Below are 25,424 nucleotides of genomic sequence, written 5' to 3'. Positions count from 1 at the left end.
TTTTTTTTTTTAATAATCAGTTCAAACTTAAAAAGAGTGATTCACTAGTTGCCTGTTTATCTGTCTTTGGCATGGTGCCCAATTTTGATTGCACAGGGCAAAAAGGTGAGGTGCAGGGAGAGAAGGAAGAACTGGGAGAGGAAAAGGGAAGCTGGAGAGTGTTCCTGTTTCCTCTCTCCATGGAAACTAAGGCTGGTATCTTTCTGTGAACCTGAATGTCTTGGCTGGTTTTTCCCCTGTGGTCAGAAGAGGCTGGTGATCAGCTCTGTTCTCACATTGGATTTAGACCTTCTGTGGCTTTCGTTATAAAGCTTCAGCAGGTGTGAGCAGCTGATGGGAAGTGTTTGGTGGTCTGTGGGATGGGATGAGACAGTGCACATGAGTGCCCTGGTCTTGTCTGGCCTGTGCCGTGGTTGTTATGCTTGGACTAAGTCAGGGCCAGTGACGGAGCTAAGCCCCTCCAAGCCTGTGTCTTAAAACTGCATCTGAGACTCTGTCTGTACMTCCTTGAGCTTGATCTCTTCTTTTGGGAGCCCCTAGCAGCCCCTAGACGTTCCTTGGCCCAGGCAGTTGCAAGATCTGCTATAGAGCTGATTCTAGCACCATAATGTGTTTCTGCATCCACCCCCTTTTGATTCTGCCCGCATAGCAACCTGACCACCTCTTCTCAGAAACTGCTCAGGCTGGGCAGAAAGATTCACCATTGGGCAGTAGTAAGAAAAACCAGGGAATTGCTGGATATGTATGTGAAGACTGTTGCCCAAGAGCTGCTGTTAAGARCTGCCTTGCACTGTTCTTTCTTGCTCTGGGCAGTCACTGGCCTCAGTCACACCTCAGCCAGTTTCACCCCAGGTGCTTCTTCCAGGGTGAGCCTCCTCCCTCCTTGTCTCCAGTGGCAGGCACAGCCCTGCTGAATTGCCCTGGGCTGCAGGTGGCCATGCTTTTGGCCGGGTGACACTGAACSTGGGAGACATGGAGCAGGTCATCTGGAATAAGCAGTTAAATGAGGGCTGGTGCATAGGAGGACAGTGAACAGGAGAGGGCAGAAAGGTTAGAAAAATGAAAGCTTTGGACATTTGTGGAGAAGCATTAGAGTAGTACTGAAAGCCTTCTGCTTCACCTTGGTTAAATAAGGTGTACTCATGGTTCACCAAAGCTGCACTGGTCCTCACCTCCCAAAAAGCTCTGTCCAGGTGACCCATGCGTGGTGCTGAGACTGCCTCGCATAGAGAAGACAGCTCTGTCTGAAGCTAAGGGAAGCTGTGGGGCATTCTGGCAGCTTGTGGGGTGGTGAGTGATGGCAGGCAACATGCTGTCATGCAGGATCAGTGAAACACTGCTCATCTCTCAAGCTGTCTGCTTCTCTTGCTCTTTGTGAGTCTCTTCTCACTTCTYCTTTTCATGTGCTCATATCACCTCTCTTTTCTTTCCCTCATTTTCTTTCTGTATGTGGTGCATGGCCCAGTGACTATAATCCATAGATAACCTTCTATTCTCTCTGTTCTCTTCCTCACCATCTTTCTCACTTATCCTTTCTTCCTGTCTCTCACTAACACTCTGTTGCTCTCCCTGCCAATTTATTCTCTTTCCTCTCACACTCCGTCCCCGTTTAATCAATCTTGGCTGAGTCCTGGTTTTCACCAGAGCTGCTGTTTCATGCTTACTCCCGTGGAGGGAGGGCGGGCAGGTGTGAGGGTGAGGTAACAGGTAGGAAGAAAGGGTGCTGAGCTGAGACCTCCTTTGGGGACCATAGCTGAGTCACATATCCCATTCTGTAGTTTGTGTCCTTTCCTTTGATATGGGAATGCTCAGCTACGAGTGAGTCTGCAAGGCAGTGTTGTAGGGCCAAGGTCTGTGAAGCTCCTGGAAGTAGGTTAGTGCTCTTTGGGCACCTGTGCAGTTTTTGTTTGGCTCTGGTGCACAGCTAAGCCCTTGTGCCCAGACTGAACCGCCGGAAGCACCTTCTAGCCCATTGTCCTATTCGCAAAGTATGCCCCACCCAGACTTTCGTAAGAAATAACCCCATGGGATGAAGTTGACGAGGCTCAGATAGGGAGTTTCGATCTGCGGTGATCCAGATCCCTGCAAATCCCTGGAGACTAACACGGCAACTCCTGTTACCATAGGTGCTACCTGTGTAAACAAATCACACCGATTTACCGCCCCCAATTCCACCTTTCTCTTATTTTCTTCCTTTCTGCCATGCCGTTTTTCCACCTTTGCATACCAATGCCTTGCTTGCTAGCTGCTGAGGGCTCGCCCGGAGCTGCCAGATGCTTGCACCTTCTTAGCTCTCACGGGTACGAGTTGCTATGGGAGACAGCGAGAAAGAAAAAGTGCCTTCCCCAGCAGCACTAGGAGCCAGAAGCCTTCCATTGAGTGGAGAACACCCCCCTCTTGTGCTCCTTCCTCCCCTCAGCCCCCCTTTAGAGAGCATTCTGCAGAAAGCCGCCTTTGAAGCCCCTTAATTAGTGTCCCGTGTGTCCTGAACGGAGCCCTTCATTRCTACCAGCAAGAGGCACAAATTGGCATGTGTTTTAGGTTCGGGCTCCGTGCCAGAATTTTGTTCCAGACCCCTCCCTCCGAACCTCTCCAGCTTCTCCCATCCTCGATACACATGCGTGAACACACACATTCATTTTCACAGAAAAACACACGCACACACACATGCACACACAAGGGACCCTGCCAAAAAAGAGACGACCCTTTTCCATCATCCCATATTTCAGAGAAAAAAAAMCCCAACAAATGACAGAGGTCGCTCTGTTCCTTGCCTCCCCATGGCTTGCTCTTGGCTCTGCTGACCCTTCATCATATGTAACTGCAGGCTGGGGGTCATTATCAGCCCCAGAGTATCTCTGACAGCCTGTGGATGTGCTCAGAGGCTGCTAATTAGTGAGAAAAGGGCTGATTAGGTTAGAAATTGTTTATTTTGTCTTATCTTTTTTTTTTTTCTTTTCTTTTTCTGTGTGCATTCGTGTGCAAAAATAGTGAGGTCAGGTGGAGTCTTAGGAATAATGGGAGAAAAGGCAGCCAGGAGTCAAGGGAGGGAATCTGTATCCTGTCTCACCTTTCCTGCACACCCTGGGTGGACAAGCATTCTGCAAACTCACAGCATTCCTGCAGCACACCAGGAGCCACCACACATTGCCTGTGGCTGTCCTTGTTGGGACTGAGCTGGATTGAGCTGGACATCTCCTCTCTGCACAATGTTCTGTAGAAGCTTTTCATTCCTGCAGAGCCTCTCATCTCCATCACCTCATCTTTTCCAGCTCAACCTTAATGCCTTTGTTTCCCTGCACACACTTTTWAAAATCTCAGTGTCACTATTAGCAGCAGCCAACAGGTTGGTGGCATCACCAGCCTTTCAGTGACACCCCTTGTCTTTGGGGTGTCACCCCAAGTGTGCTGTCCTCATAGAGACATCCTGCCTCACAGGCTCTTGCCCTGCCTGACTGAGGAAATTCAGTCTCTCTCTCTGCCATGGACTTTGTCTCTCCTTCGCAAAAGCTGCAACACAAGACCCCCAAAGCTGATTAGGAGTCTGATTTCCAGGAACTCCAAAGTCTACATGCTGGAGCAAACAATATCCTTGCCCTGATACCAGACCATTCCTCCCTGCACCCAATGCAAGCTCCAGCCTGGTTAGGACTGTGGGATATGAAAGATCATGGTATGGCTGAATAGCAACTTTATCTTGCTACAAGGCTATTCTGCACTTGCAGCTCTCCAGTGAGCAGCTTTGGGGCCATGAGGGGCAGTTGAAAAATAATTTCCTTCCTTCCACTTAACCTAAATGRGGTCTTTGGGGCCATTATTTTGGATGCACTGAACATGGAGCCTTTCTCCAGAGGCCAGTGTTTAGGTTGAGGATACTCAGGTTCCAGAATGCTGGAGGAGAGGGAAGGAAAGAGGCTRTGCTTAACTGTTTTCAACTTGCTTTCTGGGGTTGGAATTGTGCTGGCAGACTCATGAGTTGGCACAGTTGGAGGATGGTATCCKCAGCAGGCCAATTTACATGACCTGAGGGCTCAGTCTGATTTTGGGAATGARGGCCATCTCTCCTGACTAGGGAGATGACTGTTGAGAAAGGGCTGAGTTTGTTTTGTTGATCAGCTTCGGGTGCGTGTGTGGGGGAAGGTAAGAACTTGTCACTACAATGTGCTGGAGGAGTATTTGCAGAGAGGAGTATCTGCTCAGTAACCAATGCAGAGATTGTGATCCCTTGGAATCACAGCTAACCGGGATGTGTGGATCTGACAGCAGAGGAGATTCTCTTGCTGACACCAACCGGGCCCTAGACTCTGAGCTGCRTTTCAGAAAGTACCTGGTGCACAGGGGCTTTGTACCTTTGACATAAGAAGTCTGGCTTCTTTTGAGAGTGGGAGAGCAGACCCCATCTCCAGCAGTGTATTTGTTTTGGGAAGAGAGGCCACCTGTGTGTGCTGATGTTCCTCAGGCCGTGTGCTGTCGATAGGACTACATGCATGACTGTTTGGCTGTTGCATGAGAGGAGGGTGTATTTGTCTGGGTACAATTCAGACCTCATTCCCTTTTCATCCCCACCGTGCTTTTTTACCATGTGGCTCCTGCAAACAGCCAAACAAACAAACAAACAAACAAACACACACACACATATGGGAATACAAACTCCCTATTACCACCACATTGCAGATGCAGCCTGGTTTGGCCTGTATTTTTCCCGTTGCCATAGCAATGGTAAGCCAGGGAGTAAATCAGAATATCCTCTCTGGTGCTCAACACCCCCATATGGCAAAATAAATGACACTGTGGAAAGCCTGGTCTGCCTCCCATACCTCTCCTTCCCAACTCCAATTCAGCAATGATCCCCCASAGATCTGTCATATGCCCCTCAGACCCCAAGGGGATCACAAACCTCCACGGGGATGAGGGAACACCCCCTCTGCTCTGACCAGTGATCCCCCTTATTCCCTCCTCCAGTTGCTGTGTCTCCCATGGAGGGTGATTAGGTCTGAATCAATGTTCACTGTTCATGGTCTCAGCTCAGCTGGCTTTTAACAAGATGAGTCCCATCAGCTCCACTAAGGACGAAGCATCATCCAAACCAAGCTTAGCAACCTGCTTCTTGCTTCAGCAAACTCTGCTTATGGCTGGGAGAAACAGAGCCTTTAGAAAGGAGCAAAGCAATCAAAGCACATTTAGGATCAGGACTCCTGTCCAGCTGAGCTCAGAAATATGCTCGCTGGGACAGCTGCCAAAAGGGCTCCACCAGCTATGCTTTGTGTTGGCCTTGGGCACTTCCAAAGTCAGCAATGTGCTTAGGAGAGAGATCTGTCTGCCCAGAAGGAAGAGTCCTTGGGAGGAGAGCAGGGACACTGCTCTTGAGACCTGGTGTGGTGCAGTCCCCTAGAAGCAGGAGAGAAACTGGGACTTGCAATTTCTACAGCAGCTCCTTCTTTGTGCATCCTAGTTTGGATAATTCTAGGTGCTACTAAAACCCTGGAGGATGACCTGCATCCCCTTTTATTCCAGCAGCCGATTAGAGCTTATCTGTCACTTGTGCCTCCTCCAGCTTTGGCTGTGACTACCTTCATTGGGAGTCTCACTCTGTTCTTTGGCTGGATTTCCCCTGAGCATCCGATTTATGGCTCCCCAGAGATTGCTAATGTGTAAATACAGTGTGCTTCAGTATGGCAATGTGAATGCCCTTGTGCATTGGAACTGTTAACCCTTCAGAGTGGGGTGCTTTTTAAATCTCCTTATTGTGAGAGCTGCCTCATTTGACAGGGAGAATTCTGGCCTGGGATCATGGTATCCCAGCCTGGCTCTAGGCATGCTTACAGATTGGTSCAGATGAGTGAACCCACAGGCCTCCTCAGGTTTCTGTGGAGGGGAAAGGATGAGGCAGGAGCAGCCCAAAGAAAAGGCAAAAAGGGCCATTTCATGATTAAATGCTAGACCACAGCAGCAGTGTAAAAATATACATATATCACAAGCCTTAATTAACACAGGCGAAGGGAAAAGGAGGAAAAAAGCCACTTTTTAAAGGTTTCACAGAGACTATAAACTGGCAGCACAGAAAAAAAAAAAAGTAATACATGCAAATTAATGGCATAAATTTAGGGTTACTTAACTTCACAAATGTTAACAAGCTCATAAAAAAAAGTTATTCTTTCTCAGTTTCCTGTCGCTGTTTGTTTAATTCTCTCTCGCTCTCTTTTTTAACTCTGTTGAGAAGATTATGTTTTCAGTATATTCCTCCTAAATTAATTCTGGCTCTGTCTTCCTTCTCCCCCCCGCCTTCCTTGTCTCTGTCTCTTTCTCTGTACCTACCTCTGTTTGCCTTCCTTCCTTCCCTGCCTATCTATCATATTCTTAATGTCCCCATCATCATAGTACCTACTCTTGGATACAGTACTGTCTCATTTCTTTCCCTATTTCTTTGCATGGCTCTACCCGACTCACACCCCACCCTTCTCCCTTCTCCCCAGCTTTCAGCCTGCTCTCCTTTTCTGCCTTTTTTTTTTGGGGGGGGGTGTGTGTGTGATTTTTTTTGTTTGTTTGTTTGTTTGTTTGTTTTTTTTCTTTTTGTTTGGGGCAGTCAGTGTAACTCCAGCCTGGTAATGTTGTACACAACACTGCCAATTTCCAAACATGCATTTTTCTCCCTGCCACTGGCAAACAAAGAAGGCAAGGAGCAAATGAAGTGGTCTCCGGCTGAACTGGTCGTTTATCAAGGATTTGAATGGCTGTTTGTTGCAGACTGTGTAGCTGGAGGCAGAGGTACGAGTATGTGGGCAGGCTGTTGGAGGCAGAGGTACGAGTATGTGGGCAGGCTGTGTTGGTACACCACAACCCCACTTTGAAACAGCTGTCACAGTTCCCTCTACACCATTCCCTTTATTCGAGGCTCTGCCTCCATACAGTGGTGGATAATAAAGGGCACGGTAGCTCCTTGCTGAGCCTGGGAAGTCATGAGACCCTGAGGTCACCGTGTCTCTGCTTCCTGCGTTTCTTGCTTTGCTTACAGATAAAACTAAGTTTAGAAAACTCAGGCAATTGCCAGTTTAGCTCTGCCAAAACTAATTTCTCTGGAAAGAGGACATATGCCTTTTGTTCTGCTTCTTTTAAAGCCACCAAGGACACCCCAAGTTGCATTACTCGTGACGTAACTTGTCCTGTCCGTGATGCTACAGCATTCTGTTCTTAGGCTCTTGTTCTCATTGCTTAAAAAAAAAAAAAAAAATCTTATTTTGACTTATGGACCAGACTGAGTCATGGGAAGACATAATTAAAAGAAAGAGGAGGTGGATATCATCATTTTTGGCCACAAGCCATCCTTGGAGCTTTCAAAGTCGCCTGTAAATATTACTGCCAGCTCTGTTTCAGTATCAGAGGCAGCAGTCCTGGCCAATAGCTTTTCTCATCAGTGGCCCAATTCGGTATTTCAGAATATTGGAGAGAAGAGGGGGAAGTCAGTGTTTTATTCAACATAGCAATATCAGGAAAAGGGAGGTGAAATCACAAGCTGGAGTCCCCAGGCAGCAATGAAAATAAGAAAATCCAAATAAGCAAAGGAAAAAAATAAAGAAAAAAAAAAATTCTCAAAGCAAGAGGAAGCATGTTGGTGAGTGGGTAACAGAGAGGTTAGGAAGAGGAAGCACAGAGGGAGAATCTCTTGTGTTTAGAAGATGTGGGAACCATCAACACAGATGTTGCAGAAGAAAGCAATTGAGAAGCTGAATGGGACTTGCACGGTTTACAGTTGGGTGCATGCTTAAGTGTGTTGCTAAATGGAGACCTGAATGAGTGAGAAAAGAACAAGAAATAATCATGCGGGAGTCCCTGTGCAGTATCAGTCTCTGTCCAGATTGACATCACAGGCTTTCCCACTGATAAAAATAGTCACTTTTTCTGGGTAGGAGATGAGTCAGGGTGACTCGGGAGCTTAGGGTTTGGCCTATGCAGATGAAGAGGAGTAGCAAGGAATAAATAAAATACGGAATGTGCAAGGGTGACTAAGGACTTGAAAAGAAGCAAAGGACTGTGGGGGAAGGAATAGGGCCTCAGTGAGGAACAAGGAGGGGTTGCCAGATTAATTGCTTTCTAGGGCTACCTGGAGAGAGATTTAGGGAGATACAGCATCATTCCCTGGCCATTAAGTGCATATTACCTGGGTTAGTGAGTAAGACATTTATGTGCCCCTATTAGTGGAGTGATGCTCTTTTTTGTCCTTTCAACCTAGAAATAGTCTGAAGAAAAGTTTGTTTCTCACTAAAAATATTTTCAGCTCCTACAAAATCAGAGGCCCAATAACAATTGCAGCCTCCCTGTACTCTGCTACTGACAGTATTGAAAGAGGCAGAGCAGAGAACAGGTGGGGAAAAAAGATGGAAAACTGGACTGAGCAAGAACAAAGAAAAGGGTGGGATGCTTTTTAAATCAAGCCGTCCCCTGTTTTTGATTGCATCATAGCTTGAACTAGCTTTGGCCTACAGAATTAAAATGGAGGATGTCAAGGTACCAGGAGGAATAATTATTTTGCTGGGTTGTTTGCACGGATCATCTGTTCGCTGCACAGGTGCTGTAGGAAATGCAACGCCATGAGTAGACATATATAATTGTAGAGATGGGGAATGAATAAACGTGTTGCAGAGAACAAGGAGAATTCTAAATGTCAGCAAAGGGGTATATGACTCACTCATTGGGAAAATACTATTATTGGATACGTAAGTAGGACTGTACAAAGCACTCAGAGGAGGGATGCTACTAGAAAAAAGAAGAATTAATAAATGAAGGTAACATTTGGGTAAGTGACAGTGAATGAATGAGGAGATGTGCTGTAAGTGCCATGAGCTATCACAGGGCCTGGAGTGAAAGCAGAGAGAAAATGCAGGTTGAGGATGGCACAGAATGAAAAGAGAGAGATCATGGATGACGAGGAGAAGCATTACTGGTGACTGCTGAAATACAATGCAACRGCTCAGTGTTTGTTATAAAACTACTTGGCTTTTGGCAGAATAATGGTGACAAAGAGTTTCTGTTCTACTGAGTTGGGATTAAGGAAATAAATGAGGTGGAACTACACGGGAGGAGAGGAAATGGCTGTGCTGAGGAGGCAGGAGGTGGCCCAGGACCAGCTCGAACTGGTTTCTGCAGTGGTGTTAGGCCGTGATAGACACATGRTATGGAGGATTCCTGCCCTGTTTTTCAAAAGGAAAAAGCAGTGTTTAAGTGTGATGGAGGATATTGTATAGATTACAGGCATGGCTGAAATAAGCAATTTTGCATGAGTTCAAGTCAGGCATTGATAATTAACTAATGCTCCTGGTGCAGACTTTTTGAGCCCAGAACATAATGAACTTGAAACCTTTCAGTTGCCAGATCCCAGGACACCATTCCAACAGACCCATCCCATATATCTGGCTGGTCATCCTCACAGTCTGAAATGCTGTGTGGTAGCACATCTGCCCAAAGAAAGACTGAGAAGTCCAGCCACTCCTGTGTGTGGATCAGTCCTGTTTACAGCGAGGGCCATGGGATCTCTAGTCCTGGAGGAGGAGATTTCCAGAGCCTCTAATTTGGGTCCAGCTGGGAGCAATTCTTATTTTGGTTTTGAAACCCTGAATTCCCAGCAAGCTGCTTTTCTGGCTGTCTTGAGTTGATTGAGTCGGTAGAGAGACAGATGTAGGTGGATAATGGGAAAGGGGGTGGTAAGTGGCAGAGTTATTGCATGAGCGAGAGGGAAGGATGCCATGTAAGTACTGCCAGTCCCCATTCAGTGAGCAAGTGGTGAGTCAGGGGCACATACTGAGTCAGCAAGAAGGCGGATGGGTAGTGGGTGGGCAGAGCACCCTGGCTAACTCAGTGCAAACCATTCAGCTGCACCGGTGCACTCAGCTCCTTGTGGGAAAGTTGCATGCAGTGGTTCAGGCCACTGCATCCCAGTTTCTCCACTCCCCATAAAATTCCCTGCTTTTCTGAACCACTGGGGCTTCAGAGAGGGTCCCTGACCGTTGCCTCTGATGGGCATGTATTTTCCAGATGTGTTTATGAATCTACTCGCAAGCATTGCTTCTCTGTGAGGTGGGGTTGTAAAAGAAAGGGGATGAAAAGAGCTGATGAAGGCAGAGAGAGCCCTTCARCCTGTCTCACCCCAAAGATACTGCTCGTGCAGTCAGGGAGCTGGTGGAATGTAGGAGTGGGGAGAGAGAAAAGAAAGAAAAATAGAAATGAGGTAGAAACAAGAGTGAGAGAGAGAAAATATTTGAGAGATGAAAAGAAATTACCATACAGCAGGATCCTGTTATTCAACCTAATTTTCAAAGGACTGCAGCTGTCGCACTGAGATAATCTGTTAATTATAACAGTCATTGTGTTTTGGCAATGGAAGAAAAAAAACAGGATCTAAACAAGGCAAGGTACTGGGGAAAAGAGAGGGGAGGCACGGTTGTGTCAAAATGCGTGTCAGATGCTAGCTTGAAATATAGGTGGGCGAGCCAGCCRGGAGAAGGGTCCCTCCCCAGCAGGGCTGAGCTGTGCCATTGCCTGCAGGTGGAGGATGAAAGGAAGGTGGAAGCATCCATGTGGAAACATAATCTGGTGTGGGGCTACTCCTCTTGCTGAATCCAGGCACGCATTGGCCAGAGGAAGAGCTTTGAGGGGCTGAGGGTCTCACTGCCAGTGAAGGAACCTCTCTCAGGTGGCCCACGGCAAGACTAGCTGGAAGGTGAGAGAATGCTGAAGGATGCTTGAATGTCAATGCCTGTGTTCCACAGGAGTTTGCAGGTCTGGAGGTATCCTACACAGGGCAAATGGCTGCCAGTGAACCTCAGGAAGTGATTGTTACTCCAGGGCACATGTGACCCCTTAGGCTCTGTGTCCCCACCCAGGAGTGATGGTAGTGAGTTGTAATTCAAGGACCATGCTCTTTTCCTGACCTTCCCGCAGGGTAGCATTTTTGGGGGCACTCTGAACTGGCACTGCTGGGTTGCTAGGGATGTATTTAGCATCCAGAAATACTGGAGGTATGCTTGGTTTGAATGAGAGCATCTCTCAAATAGCTTGTGGTCGTGCTGTTCATCGTCAGACTGGTGAAAGCCAGGACTTGTTGAAGGAAATAGGGCAGCAAGGCCAGCACAGGACAGCAGAGGCATCACCATGACCTGAGGGAGTGGGGGGTCTTCACAGTGACATCACATACTGCCCAAGGATTTCTCCTGGCCTCATGCTGGACATGCTGCATGGGAGCATGCAGCAGCACCAGTGCTCCCACCCYGCTCCCTACACACTCCTAGAGCACCAGCTCCTGGCCTGTTACCTGCAGCAGCTCACACACATGAGCTGCTGTTTCCATCCCTTTACCCCTCAACAGCTCACAGACAGCAGAGGTCATTCCTTGTCCCCTACAGCAGCTCCTTCCCATGTGCACATGCACATGCACATGCATAGAGCCTGCCCTCACACCCTGCTCCCTGCAGTGATTCACATCAGGGGACACGTACAGAAGGAGCGTTCCACCCCTTTCCCTACAGCCCTTCTCCCGGGCACACACTGGTTGTCTCCCATGATCCCTGCATGCCCACATGCAGCCTGCACTCCCACCTCATCCCCTACAGCGCCTCTCATACAGCCAAACCCTCCCACCCTTTTCCATGGTGCCTGCTCCGTGCAAACACACATGCACACAGACAAACACTCACCAACCGCGCTTTGCCTGGTTCTCCATGGCAATTCCTTGCTCCCCAGGAGCCAGCACTGATTCTCTGCTTCACAGTGACTATCCCTCATCTCCCCCCCAGCCCACACATCCACCCCATCACCTACAGTGACTCCTCCACATGTACACCCCCTCCACCTCGYGCTCCTGGAGCCGACGGTGCCACCTTTTTCTCTACAGTGACTCACACCCATATCGGTGCACCAGGCAGGGCCAGTCTTGCTGTCACACTCACTGTGGCAGGTCGCTGCAGAGAGTCACGCTGCAGAGAGCCTATGCTCCCTCCCCATGGCCAGCAGGAATTATTTCTAAGCTTTTCTACTGCCTCATCTCTGGGCTCATGGGTTGACCAGGGGAGTGATGTTTCCCAGGCCCTACTCCCCACTCTGGTGGGAGAGCACCAAAGGCRGCCTTATTGCTGATATTTTTTTTCTGGCCCCTCTAATATCTTGGCATGCTCTTCTACCTGGAGAAGGCTGTTTCCCAAGCCTGCCCCCATGTACATGCTTCTGTGCACTGCTGCTGCAGGCTGTCTGGGTGGAGCTGGCTTGATGCAAATCCGCCTTAATCTTCAATAATCATATTAATATAAAAGGTAACCATTTCACTTTGGAAAACAAAAGTGGCTTTCTGGCCTGCCAGGGAACCACAGTCATATGAAAGACCTTTCTGCCAGTATTTATCACTCTAAAATAAGATTTATGCTTCTAAAGCTCTCTCTTTCATGCTTTTGAGCTGCTTCATTTTTCTCCCCTGAGCCTTCTCATTCTCTCTTGCTGCCTAACAAATTAGGCATCTAATCACTGTTGGGGAGGCACGATGGGAGAGCAGGGTTTTTATATACAGCGAAGTGTTGGTGTTTTTTCATGGTTAGTCTTTAAGCTCTTTGTCCCAGCAAAGGTTTGGAGTCAGTGGCTGTGCATTTGCTTGAACCTGGGTGTGTGAATTCTTCCTTCTGAATTCTTCCTAGTGTATTTTTTCGTCTGAATTCTTCCTTCCCGTGCCCCAAACTGGCCAAAGGGCAAGACTGCAGACCAGTGTGTCCTTGGGGCAATACTACAGCCCATATTTCAGCCCTTTTGTCTTCCTCTCTGCAGGGTCCCATCCTTGCTGCCTGGAATTTGAGCTTTGTGAGTATTCTTGCAGTGGTATCCTGTGAGAAGCAGCTGGGATCTTGTTTGGTTTTTGGGCTTTCTCACCGCAGTGTCCTGCTGAGATCCTAGTGGTTTGGGCTTCCAAATGTCAGGAACAGCTGGAGTTTGAGAGCTGCAATCTTCCTCCTCGCCTATGGCAGGGCCAACCTAGCTTTTCGAGGAATCATTTTTCTACCTGCAGGCACTGTGGGTTTGTGTATGGTGAAGTGACCCTGCCCAGAGCTGAAGCATGAGATTTCTCTTGCAACGGCGCTCTGCCAAATTCACAGAACCTCTAAGGYTGAGTGGGCACCCTTCAGCAGGACTCATTGAAATCAGTTCAGCTCCTCTAAGGGATGAAGGCTTTGCCTGGTTTGTGATATGGGAACACCTTTTGTTGCATGACTTTTGAGTGTGGCTGTACTGCTCCTCTCATGTCTGGATTTTTGAAGCTACAGGGCTGATTTCAAGCAAATCTTACATTGGGATGGAACYGACAGACGATGAGAACTTATGTGTTCCATGAAAATAGGGGATAAATCGGAGAAGAGAGAACATGAAAAAGAAACCTTCACTAAGACSCATTAAAGGAAAGAGTGTTGTGTGAGCTCAACCCTTGGTGAACATCAGAAAATCTGCAGTGGAAGGCATTCTCTCTGTCTTTCTCTTTCATGTGCACAAATGTCTTCCATGCTGCAAAACCAGGGCTCATCAGGCTTCCTGCTCCCTCTTTTCTTGGTACCAGACTTCTCAGAGCTTCTGAAGTGCCTCTGGGCACAGCCACAGTTTCTTTGCTCCATGACTTGAAGGTAACTCCTGCAATGATTCCCTGGAAGCAGGGCTGAGAGGGAAGGGGCTGCTATAGTGTAAGTGCCACAGCAGTGCTGCAAGCTTATCCCATGTGCTTCCACTACGGCCCGGTGCAAAAACAAAGACMATCTCTGGGTGTTGATTTGTGGTGGCTGCAGTGACAATCAGACCACTATGAATTACAGAAGCTACCCAGCTGCTTTGGAGAATCCCTTCAATTAAGGCACCGATTCCTAGTGCCAAGCACCCCTGGGAAAGGCTCATATTTCAGAAAGAAGATAGAGGGATCCTGGAAGGGCCTTAAAGCCAAGAAGAAGAAGCAGAGTCCCTTGGAGATGGTGTTTGTGCCCTGAGGCCTGCCAGGAGCAGGCAGCACACTGAGCTGGGAAGCGGGATGATGCTCAGCTGCAGCATGAAGCTTAAGAAAACAGCAGGAGCTTTGCCCTGATTTCAGGGTGTCCCCAGAGAAGTCAAGAGTGTTTGGCAGGTTTTTAATGCATGCATTTCTAATGGGAGGCTCTTAGCACCGTTTAAGCGATGGTAGAATTAAGTGCTGGTTTTTCCAGTGCATGGGGCCTCAGGAGGACAAGGTTGACAAGRTCAGAATTTTAGGCCCAAATTGCTGCTGTATGTGGCTTTTCTGGTTTCCTCATATTCTCTCTCAGTTTTGGTCCTTCCACTCTTTCAGGCCCAGTTTGCCTCAGTCCCTCCTATCTTGTCAGTCCATGCTTTCCCTGGCTGTACTTTATCCTATCCTCTCACTAGTGACTGCAATCCTGTGTCATCCCCTGAGCTACCTTGAGCTCCAAGTCAAAGGAATGTCTGTGGCCATCAACACCTGACTCAGACCTAGGGCTCTCAGCCTTCTGTTTCACCTTCCCTTCCTTTTCTTCCCTCTGAACAATGGAACCATCCCTGTGGCCTTCTGCATTTTTCCAAACAAAGTGGTGCAAATAAATGCTAATAACATTGAGGCATCCATTAACGGAGAATAAACCAGAGGGAAATCACTGGGAGCTGATAGGCTGACTTTGTGCCAGCCAAGGAGAGAGCAGCCTTTCACGGGTGCAGTGTCACTACTGTTCCTTGATGTTCACACGTACGTGAGGATGCCAGGAACCAAGGTCTTGCTGTAAATTGTGGGTGACACTGAAGAGTATTGGAACCCTACAGCTGGGTAAATCCAGAACGTGGAGGTGGTTGCCTTGTACCTTCCCTATAAAACATATCTCATGTCCTAACTTTTCCCCTTGTCCATAAGCTCTCCACAACTCTTGCATCCCCCTTCCTTGGCTCTCTCCTGTTCTGGACTTGCTCATCCCTGCTTTTCCTGTCCACCCTCCACCTCTCTGTGCCTTCTTGCTCTGTTGCCTGAGAAGCAAGGGAAGGAAACAGCCAACTCCATTGTCAGCACCTTTCAAGCCAGCAAAAAGGACAGAGTGTCGCTTCCTTGTGCTGKTGGACTCCAGCGCTGTGTGATTTATGTTCTTTTGGCTGTAGACAGTTAAGGGAGGGCATAGTGCTGCCCCTCATTCCTGGCCTCCCTTTAACTATCAATTTCCAGGGTCAAGGAGCAGCTGTCCACTAAAGGGCAGGCTATGGCTGTGGTGGAGTTGGAGATGAGCAGTCCTACAGCATTGCTGCAGCAGGGWCTGATGGCATTGAGCTGAGCTGAAATGGGGTGCTGGGCCATGGGCAGGAGTGGAATAGGGCATGTATTGGGCTGGACTCGGGGCCCTTAAAACCAGCATGATAGTGGGGAGACAGGAACCACTGGGGAAAGAACATCAGGGTCTCTGTGTTTCTCTTACTTTGGGGACCCAAGGGGACCAATGAGTTTGGCTTGACGAGTGGCTTGACCCTTCCTGTGGCCTCTGGCTGAGGCAAGGCTACATGGCCAAGGTGGGAGGTAGAGAGGAAGCAGGAATTTCTGCACGGTCCCCTTGGTTTTGGCACATAGGAACAACAAACACRGCCTTCAATTCCATCCACCCCTCACCCTACCATGTCTTTCCTTTCCAGGCTACTAGGACATCTGCTCTTCCAAATCCTCTCTGTCCTGCCTGAGTGCAGCTCCTTGAGAGGGATGGAGTGGCTCTCAGCACTTGCTGGGACTGCTGCAGAGAAACATGGTGCTGGCCTTGGAGTTTCTCTCTGTGCGCAGAAATCCATTTGTTGTGGTTTAACAAACAAATGTCACTTTGCCTGCAAGGTGCGTTTTCTTACAAAGGGGCTGTTTTCAAAGACCCCAAGCAGAGGTGGTAAAAAACAAAGGTGGAAACTGTGCACCTCTCTTTGGTGGGGGGTAGATGGGTGATGTGCTTCAGATCAGGGATGCTGGCATTACTGGGTAGTGAGAAACTGGAGGCTGGTATTTGACACACTGCCTGCTCCCCACCCCCTGCACTATGCTCAAGCCAGACTGGTTCACCTCAACAGCCTTGTCCATGCACCAAGAGTCAGGAACAATTTTTAGAGCAGAAGTGGTTACACGTGGCTTGAATTATTCATCCCTCTTGCATCAAGGAAGGAAAGAAAGGAAAAAAAAAAAAAAGTTTGTCTTTTTTTGGGGGTGTCGGAGGGGAGAATCTTGTCCGCATTTTCCTTGCTTCATGCATTCTGTGTACATAATTTTCAGGCAGTTGAAAAATCCGTGGCTTTGGCTGTGCTTGGGGCTTGCCTTTGTTTACACTAGGGGTTTTGAGCCCCCACAATAATAGCTTTATGTTTCCCACTCTCCTTTCCCTTCTCCTCCTACTCCCACGCCACCGCCTCCCCCCAGGTCCCTGGCTGTGATCACACTACTTAAGGGAGCCCAGATACACTTCTGCATACCCCTGGTATGACATTATACATCATCAGGGTTCCCTCCTCAAAGGCTTATCAGCACGGCAGGCGGTACCACACCTCTCTTGCTTGCACCCCCCTTAATGTGTCTCTTCCCCATCTCCCTCTTCTCATGAAACATYGCTGTCTATACTCTTATCTCAAAGACCCTTCCAAATTATGCCTCTTCTTGTCTCCTGTGTTTTCTTTTCCAGATTCCAGTGACAGATGGATCTCTCTCGTGAACACTTGCTCTTTCCCTCTCTGTATTTTTGTTTTCGACATATTTGATCAGAAGCTCTGAAGCTTCTCAGAGGGAACCTAGGAAAGAAAGAAGAGAAGGAGTAGAAACCGAGGGAGCGTGAGCGACACAGGAGGCACCCCTGCCTTGTTCTTCCAAATCACACTGTGGAGGGGTGGGGGAAGACAAGAGGGGGAAGGACTTGGGTTTGTCTTGGGGTGGGTTTGGTGTGGGTGGGGGGTGGGTGGGAGGAAATTGGAAAAGGTGTGTCAGTCACTCATGAGCATCCAACAATATTCATTATCCGAGGCCTGAATTTTTGTTTAGAAAAGAAGCACAAGGTAGTTCCCTTCCAGACCAAATATCCATGGTCAGAGCTTTTGGGTGTTCTGGAGGAAGATTGCATGTGTTCCACTTCCTYCATGCTCCTGGCTTGATCCAGAGGGCAAGAAGAAACAATGGTGATGACAACTGCTAGGACTGGGGTGCTAATTCCCTTCCATTGCTAAGCCCCAGTTCCTGCTCCCTAGTTTCCTTTTGCTGTTGTCCTGAGATTTGGCGTTGGTTTTTGTTGGGGATTTTTTTTCCCCATCCTGATGAGGGCACCACTGCAGACCATGCTGTGCCTGGGGCTGTGGGCAGCTGCCCTGCTCTGCTTGTTTTCCCCTGGTGCCGTGCGAGGTGACTGCTGGTTGATCGAGGGGGACAAGGGGTATGTGTGGCTGGCCATCTGCAGCCAGAACCAGCCCCCATATGAGACCATCCCCCAGCATATCAACAGCACAGTGCACGACTTGCGTCTGAACGAGAATAAGCTCAAAGTGGTGTTGTACTCCTCCCTCAACCGGTTYGGCAATCTGACTGATTTGAACCTGACCAAGAATGAGATCTCCTACATTGAGGATGGGGCTTTCATGGGTCAGTCAAACCTCCAGGTCTTACAGCTGGGCTACAATAAACTCACCAACCTGACAGAGGGCATGTTGCGGGGCATGGCCCGTCTCCAGTTCCTCTTTGTGCAGCATAACCTAATTGAGCTGGTCACCCCTACTGCCTTCTCTGAGTGCCCCAGCTTGATCAGCATTGACCTGTCATCCAACCGCCTCAGCCGTCTGGAGGGGAACACTTTCACCAGTTTGAGCAACCTGATGGTGTGCGAGCTGGCTGGCAACCCCTTCAACTGCGACTGTAGCCTCTATGGCTTTCTTAACTGGCTGGCTCTCTTCAACAATGTCACCAAGAACTATGACCGCCTCCAGTGTGAGACTCCGCGGGAGTTTGCTGGGTACCCRCTTCTGGTGCCTCGGCCTCACCACAACCGCAATGCCATCACCATCTTCCAGTCCATGTGCAGAGGGGGCACCATCCCCTCCCTCTCCAGGATCAACCCCACCCCTTACACCACTGACTCCCAGCGAGACCTGGATGAGGGCTCAGCCATCAGCCCTGGGGATTTCCTCTCAGTCAAGCCTCCAGCCTCGTCCACCACTGACTCTTCCTTCAGTCCCAGCATCAAGCTACATGATGTCACCATCACTTCAGCCATCCTGATGGTCACCATCCCGATGCCCTACAGTAAGATGTATGTGCTGGTCCAATACAACAACAGCTACGTTTCTGACATAGCAACACTGAAGAGCAAGAAGGAATACGTCACTGTTAACAAGCTGAAGGCCCACACTGATTATACATTCTGTGTGGCCTCTATCCGCAACAACAGGCGTTACAACCATACTTGCCTGACCTTTGCAACGCGGAGCAAAGGCAGGGAGGATCCTATTTCTAGTACTTCCACCACTACACACTATATTATGACCACCCTTGGTTGCCTCTTTGGGATGGTCATTGTCCTGGGGGTGGTGTACTACTGCCTGCGGAAGAGGAGGATGCAGGAGGAGAAACAAAAGTCACTCAATGTCAAAAAGACCATTCTGGAAATGCGTTATGGATCAGATATTGATACCAGTACCATGGTCCATCCTTCCCAGAAGCTGGGTGAGCCACCTGTCATCCCTGTCTCACGGATGTCCTCCATCCCTTCCATGATTGGGGAGAAGTTGCCCCCATCAAAGTCAATGGAAGCTGGGCTGGAGACTCCTAAAGTCACCACAAAAGGTAACTACATTGAGGTGCGGACTGGTGGTGGGGATGGGCTAGAGAGAACCCCGCGGGATGAGGACCTGAGGGAGCTTGACAATGGGCAAGGCTCAGCTGCTGAGATCTCTACTATAGCCAAGGAGGTAGACAAGGTCAACCAGATCATCAACAACTGTATTGATGCCCTCAAACTGGACACAGCGTCCTTCCTGGGTGGTGGGACTGGTGTTGACTCAGACATGGCCTTTGAGTGCCAGTCCATCCCAACCGGTTCCTCAAGTGGGCTAGAGCGGCCCAGCTTTCTTTCCCCACCCTACAAGGAAAGCTCCCACCACCCTTTGCAGCGCCAGCTCAGTGCTGATGCTGCTGTGGCCAGAAAAACCTGCAGTGTCTCCTCCAGTGGCTCCATCAAGAGCACTAAGGTCTTCAGCTTGGATGTGCCTGACCATCCACCGCTCAGCAAGTCTGACTCCAAATACATTGAGAAGGGTAGCCCACTTAACAGCCCTTTGGATCGTCTTCCCTTGGTGTCTCCRAGTGCCATCCACCACTTGGAAGTCAAGCCTTCTTACCACTGCAGCGAGCACCGTCATTCCTTTCCAGCCCTGTACTACGAGGAAAGTGCTGACACCTTGAGCCAGCGGGTTTCATTCCTCAAGCCGCTCTCCCGCTCCAAGCGAGACTCCACATACTCCCAGCTCTCCCCTAGACACTACTTTTCGGGCTACTCCTCTAGCCCTGAGTACTCCTCAGAGAGCACCCACAAGATCTGGGAGCGATTCCGGCCTTACAAGAAGCATCACAGGGAGGAGGTTTACATGGCAGCTGGGCATGCCCTGCGGAAGAAAGTTCAATTTGCCAAGGACGAGGATCTGCATGACATCCTGGATTACTGGAAAGGAGTCTCTGCTCAGCAGAAGCTGTGACTCTTCCTTGCAAGGAAACAATACAAACCAAGACCCCCCTCCAACAACCAGAAAAAAAAGCCACTTGACTGTGAAAAATAAACCAACAACAAAATACTCCTGACAAATACAAAACTGACAAAACCTTTTCTTAAAGTTTACAACAACTCTCACACGTACAGACACACACACTGACACACACACACACGCCGAATTGTCTCTACTGTGTTATGGGGACCATTGTTCTGCCCACAGATGGTTGGGAGGAGTGTCCTGCTCTGACACTGTGGTAACAACCCTGGAGTGTGGTRGCAATGGCCTGGAAGTGGGTGGCAGTGGTGGCAGGGGAGGGGCAGTGATGGACAGTCACCAGGCATGAAACTCAGCTGTGAACTATTCATCTTTTTGTTCCTGTTGTAGGCTGATTTTTCTTTTGGTGGGAAGGAAGGACTTTGGTTTAGAAAGCTTCCTTGTCCACCTTGTAYACCTGCTATGCCAAATCCTCCATCACTAACTTTTTCCCTAATTTTCTTTAGTAGTGGAAGCTTTTCTCTTTCTACCATCCCCTTCCAAGACAGGTGGGATTTGTTGGAAGAAGTTCCCTCCCTTCTTTTCCTTTGCCCTTTCCTATCCCTCTCTGTTAAGGGTCCCTAGGCTGGAACTTTCTGTCTAGATCCTTCACAAGCCTCCATCCTCCTCAGGGGAAGGCAAGGAGATGTGAAGGACCAAAGGTGATAGTACCTGCTGTAAAACAGGCTCTGTGCCCTACCTGCTCCTCCTCCTTCCCTTCTCCTGCCATGTTGCTGCTGATGAACACCAGCAATTCTGGAATGACAGACATTCTCTAGGCCTTCTCRGAGCTGTTTTTCTGCCAGTTGGTGGGGAGAAACAGGTTGTGAATGTTCTCTTTGGCATGGCAAACCAGGTCCTCAAGGAGTGATGGAGAAAAAGGCAGGAAGATCTGGTCTCTCGGGGTTATAAAGGGTTCCCATCTCCACAAACATTACAGGTCAGAGGTCTGCCCCACTGCACAAAACTATGCTCAGGCTGCCTTGTGTAGTCAGTTTAATAGTCCCTGTTTATGTCCCCCTTACTTTTAGGAAGGGACCTGGAGAGGACCTCAGCAGAACAAGTTCTCCATGAAGCTTCTGCAGCTCTTCCCAACTGACTTGCAGCGGGTGCTGTGGGGTGATGCTTCTTCCATGAGAAGAGCATCACTCAACCTCCTCAGAACAGGAACAGGATTTCAGTTGCTCCTCTTGCTGTGCTGGCCTCACAAAGAGTCTTTCCCTTGAACAGGCCATGGATGTTTTGGCATGGATAGGGGACAGCCTAGGGCAAAGACGGAAGCACAGGGAAAAAAACAGTGTGAGAGCACCTGGGAGGCCTGGGAGTAGCCCAAGAAGGATGGCCTGGAAGAAGCTCCCTTGTGTGTACCACACTATTTGTGCTGGGACAGAAGAGGATACCAGCCTCCTGATGACAGTGTTCCTCTGATTACTCATGAGAGTCAGAGCAACATATCACCTCCTAAATCCTCACCCTCCTCACAGGTGTGACAAACTTCTCTTAGGGATCATTTCATGTCTTGGCAAAACCCCAGCTGCACTTGCTAGGTCTCAACCTCTGCCTCTTGGGTAGAAGATCTGTCACAGAGCTGGGAATGAGCCTACTGCCCTCTCCACCTGGCCCCATTTATGATTAGCCCAACAAAGCACAATCTTGGCACCATCTCCCCCAAAGTTTTTCTGTCAGGCAGGGGTGCTGCCTGCTGAACATGTCTTTATGGAGCACAGTGAGCCTCCTCTCCATGATCTGCCCAATGGTGACCTTGACTATTGTTCACCCTCTGTCAGGATGAGGGTGAGGGCCTACGTTGTGTCGGCCCTCCCTTAAGCAGTTATTTCCTCTTTGAGGTGTTCCTCAGAAGACCCTGTGTTTTTGGGGGCCCTGGAAAAAGGATGAGGGTGTARGAGTGTCTCTAGGAGGGATTTACGTGCTGCATGCAGAGAACTTGCTTGTTATCTGCCAGGTCGTAGCACTGCCAGCTGTGASAGCTGGCTTGTATGCTAGAGATGGCATAATTTCACCTTCTGGAAATGAGGAGGAGCAGCAGGCAGAGTCTGGTGCATGAAAACCAGAACAGGTATCCCCAAAGTGTAAACCTATGAAGATCTGTTGAGTTTCTTCCTTGTAGGTATGCTGATAGGTAACAAACCTAAGCCAGGTCTGATCCCATTGCCTCAGTCTTCACTATCAGCCTGCTTTCCCACAGTCAAAGCATTGTTTTGCCTTGAGTCCAGAGGTGTTCACGGGACTGACTTCACACAGCAAGAGCCAGTCCAACCCAGAGGAAAAGGTGTGAGTGCAGGAGGATGAAGGGAAGTCAAAAAGGGAAGTCACGTCACTGCTGGCARGTATCTGTCCATGAATGGGACCATGCAGCAAACCAAGACAGAAAAATACTGTGAGAGATGCTTAGGCACTACAGAAACCTCCCCAGCTACCACAGTGGTCTTCCAGCATGGCAGCCATCCAAGCAGAAAAGACTAATGGCTGGGGCACAGAATTGGACAGGAAAAGGGGAATGATGGGCAAGGGGGGACGGACTCTTTTTCCTCTCCCCAACTCTTCCCACCCTGTGCTTCTCTGCTGTATGGTCTTGTAAACAGTTCTACTCAGTCAATACTTTGGGGAGGAGCATTAACCTGTAAAGGTTTCTTCTTTCTCCCCTCAACACCTCAATGAGGCAGAAAAGAAAGGTCAGGGATACAGCTATCATCAGGTCCTTTTTTCTGTGGTGGGGCGGGGGGTGAGGCTGGATAGGAGGGAAAAGCCATTTCTCTCCCAGCTGTAGCCCTCCACTCCAAACCATTGGATGAAGTTTGCACAAGATGGACTGTTCCGTGGGAGGAAGAGGGCAAGGAAAGGGAACAAAGTGTCTCACCTTCCTTSCTCCTCCCTTCTTCTTTGTCCTGTTCCCTCCCTCGGGATGAGGGCTCACAAAGTGATGCCAGCCCTGTGGGAGGAAAGCAGATTTAATGTTCTATTTGCATGACAATTTTACTGTATTTTTCTGAGCAAACACCTGTTGTGTATGTGCCAGTTTGTTGAAATTTAACCTCCTCCCTCAAAGTCTCTCCTGTCCTTTGTCCCTGTTTTCTCTGCTCCTTTCATTCATCCCTGATGTGATTTTTATGAGAGACTCCTACCAGTTTGGGAGGGAACATACCCCAAAGAGAACACAAACCAATCCACCCCATAAACCTCATTCCTTCTTCTCTCCAATGCCCCCCTTTCCCTTGCTCCCATTGTGGTCTCTCAGCTGCTTTTCATGGTCATGTGTGTAAAGGGGGATGTGTTATATACCAAAGGCCTTCTTAGTGGCCATCATATTTACTAGATACTGAGGAACAGGAGTGAAGCCTGTCAAAATAGATCTTGTGGGTGAAATGGTCAATACCATCCCTTTGCCCTCATTGCTTTTTCCCCAGATCTATAAGCAAGGTTATGCTTGAAGGAACATGGAGTGTTTTAGCTGAAGGGAAACCTCTGATACAGTGGAAACTTGAGGTGGAGCTGGTTACAATCACTTAAAAGACCTCCCATCACCTTCTTCTCATTGATTGCATACACCTCTGGATTAGGTCTGTCCTACCTATTCTCTCCCCTGGGTGGCCCTGGGAGAGGGCAGGCCATGATGAGACTTCAGTTTCTAAGCCCTCTATGCCTTGTCTTTGGCAAGTTCCTCAATGCTGCCTTCTTCCAGGACCAAGTGGGAGTTCTGGGGCTGAACCAAGACCAGACCCTTTCACACTTCATTTCTGGCTTGGTGACTACTGGCAGAGAAATCAGGGTTTTAATTCACCTCACTGGAAATTGTAGATGGTGAGGAATGAGGGTGGGTGCAGACCTGCCCTCTATTCCCAGGAACAGCCTTGGGAAGAAGCCTGGGCTGGGATCCTGCACCCAGGAGAATGAAGGTGAGACTCTAGGCATGCTGTTCCCATGGGGCAGAGCTCTTTCCCATATCTGCTGGTGCTGCCCCAGTTTATGCTGCAGTACCATATTCCCTTCTCCCCCTCCCCACTCTTCCGTGCTGAATAAATCCCTCTTGAGGCAGGTGTGAAATATTCATGACTGACAAATGAAGAATTATGTCGGGCTGAGGAGGCCTCTGTGTGTTTGCAATGCTAATCAGCCTGCCTTGCTGGAGGAGGCTCTGCCTGGCAGGCTTGAAAGAAGGAGGGGAAGAAGCAGGAGGAAGATGGAAAAGGAGCTGAAAGAGGAGCGGCAGGCACAGTAGGGGTGAAGAAGGCATGGTGGGACCAAGGAGTGGTGAGGCAAGGAGGAAAAAGATAGATGGAGATGGAGAAGATGAAGGAGAGGAACAGGCTGGAAAGACCTGGGAAGAGATGGCCACAGTGGAAGGAATGGGATGATAAAGAGACCAAGGGAACAACAAGGAAAAGGGTTGAGTGCAGGGGTGAAGGCTCTCTGAGAGGAGGTGCAGAGTAAGTCAGCAGTGCCTGGAGAAAAGTATCTGGGCAGACTTCATGATGAGCTGTGACCCCTCTGTGTAGGGCAGAGCTCAGCGTTACAGCAGCTGCCATACAGCTAGGAGCTGGACCCAGGGCCCCTAAAGCACATTTGCCATGCTTGTTGCTGACTGGAAAGCTCAGCTGCGTCAGAAGGACACAAAGCCTCCAGGAACCTGGAGAATGTCCTCTCCACCRTCACCACCTCCTTCCGCATGAGCCACAGCCAAGAGGAGCCTCATGGAGCTGTGTCCTCCTGCTGGAGCCAGCCGGCTGCTGTCACACCGTCTGAGCAGGAGGGAGCCTTCTCATGGTAGCTTGGTGTGGGCCGGACACTTTTTGCCACACCCTACCAGGTTATGGGGGTTTCTCGTAGGGGGTTTCTCAGCTGCCCTCTGCCCACCCTGTCTGAGCAGGCATTTTTGAGTTCTTCCCTGAAGAAGGGGCCGAGGGGAGCATCTGTTGCGTCCCCCTACACACGCACGCGTTCCCCAGCCCGTCCCTCCGCCACTTTGGCCTTGTACTGTGAGGGGCATTCTTGGTCTGCCTCCCCTTGACTGTCCCCCCACGCGCCCTGGGGAGGTGTCTCCGTACCTCTCCCTGGCCATCCTACTAGGGCAGCTCTCTGCAGGGCCACCCCAACCCACCCCTGTTCCCAAGTGGAGAGAGGGCATCCTCTGCCTGGCTTCTCCTTCTCCTCCTTCTCCCTCTCCTTCTCCTCCCTGCCCCATCAGGGGGTAAATTCCCTCTTCCCCCCTTACAGTCCCCTCCGTATGCTCCACCCTCGCGCGTTCAGCTTGGCCTTTGCCTCCCCATGACTACCACCGCCACTGTGAGGCCTTGCTCTTGGGTGGCCTGTCCCCACCGCCTGTTCTCCACCTTCCCTGGGGGAAGAGGCAGAGTCTGTCCGGGTCAGGCCAGACCCTCCAGGGCTGGTTCGGCTGGTCCATCCACAAGCACAGCGTCTGGGGTGAGGGGGTGGGAAGGGGCGGGCAGCTGCCAAGAACAGAGAACGGGGTGTCAGCCCTTGAATGTAAGGAAGGGCCTGGGAGGCAGCTGCTGGGACTGGCTCCTTATGGCCTCTTTGGTGTTCCTCCTTCCGTAACAACCCTGTGACCCCCCTGGTTGTGTATGGACAAATTTAAGTTGGAGTTATGTTCTTTACTTTCTTCT

At 49.5% G+C, this 25,424-nt stretch overlaps 2 protein-coding genes across 2 annotated transcripts in view; both read left to right on the top strand.

Annotated features, from left to right (window-relative positions):
* The window catches only part of RAC2 (Rac family small GTPase 2), a 113,380-nt gene that overhangs the window by 13,605 nt on the left and 74,351 nt on the right, over positions 1 to 25,424 (top strand). The gene's annotated exons all lie outside the window — the stretch shown is intronic.
* Positions 16,968 to 25,415, top strand: ELFN2 (extracellular leucine rich repeat and fibronectin type III domain containing 2). The gene has a single exon (XM_057387771.1). The coding sequence runs from the start codon at positions 17,308 to 17,310 to the stop codon at positions 19,732 to 19,734; it is 2,427 nt and encodes an 808-aa protein (XP_057243754.1). The 5' UTR covers positions 16,968 to 17,307; the 3' UTR covers positions 19,735 to 25,415.

The sequence above is a fragment of the Malurus melanocephalus genome, unplaced genomic scaffold (genome assembly GCF_030028575.1).
Source record: "Malurus melanocephalus ecotype Western Australia unplaced genomic scaffold, MMel_1.1 scaffold_17, whole genome shotgun sequence".
NCBI lineage: Eukaryota > Metazoa > Chordata > Aves > Passeriformes > Maluridae > Malurus > Malurus melanocephalus.
This window is presented reverse-complemented; position numbering and strand designations above follow the sequence as displayed.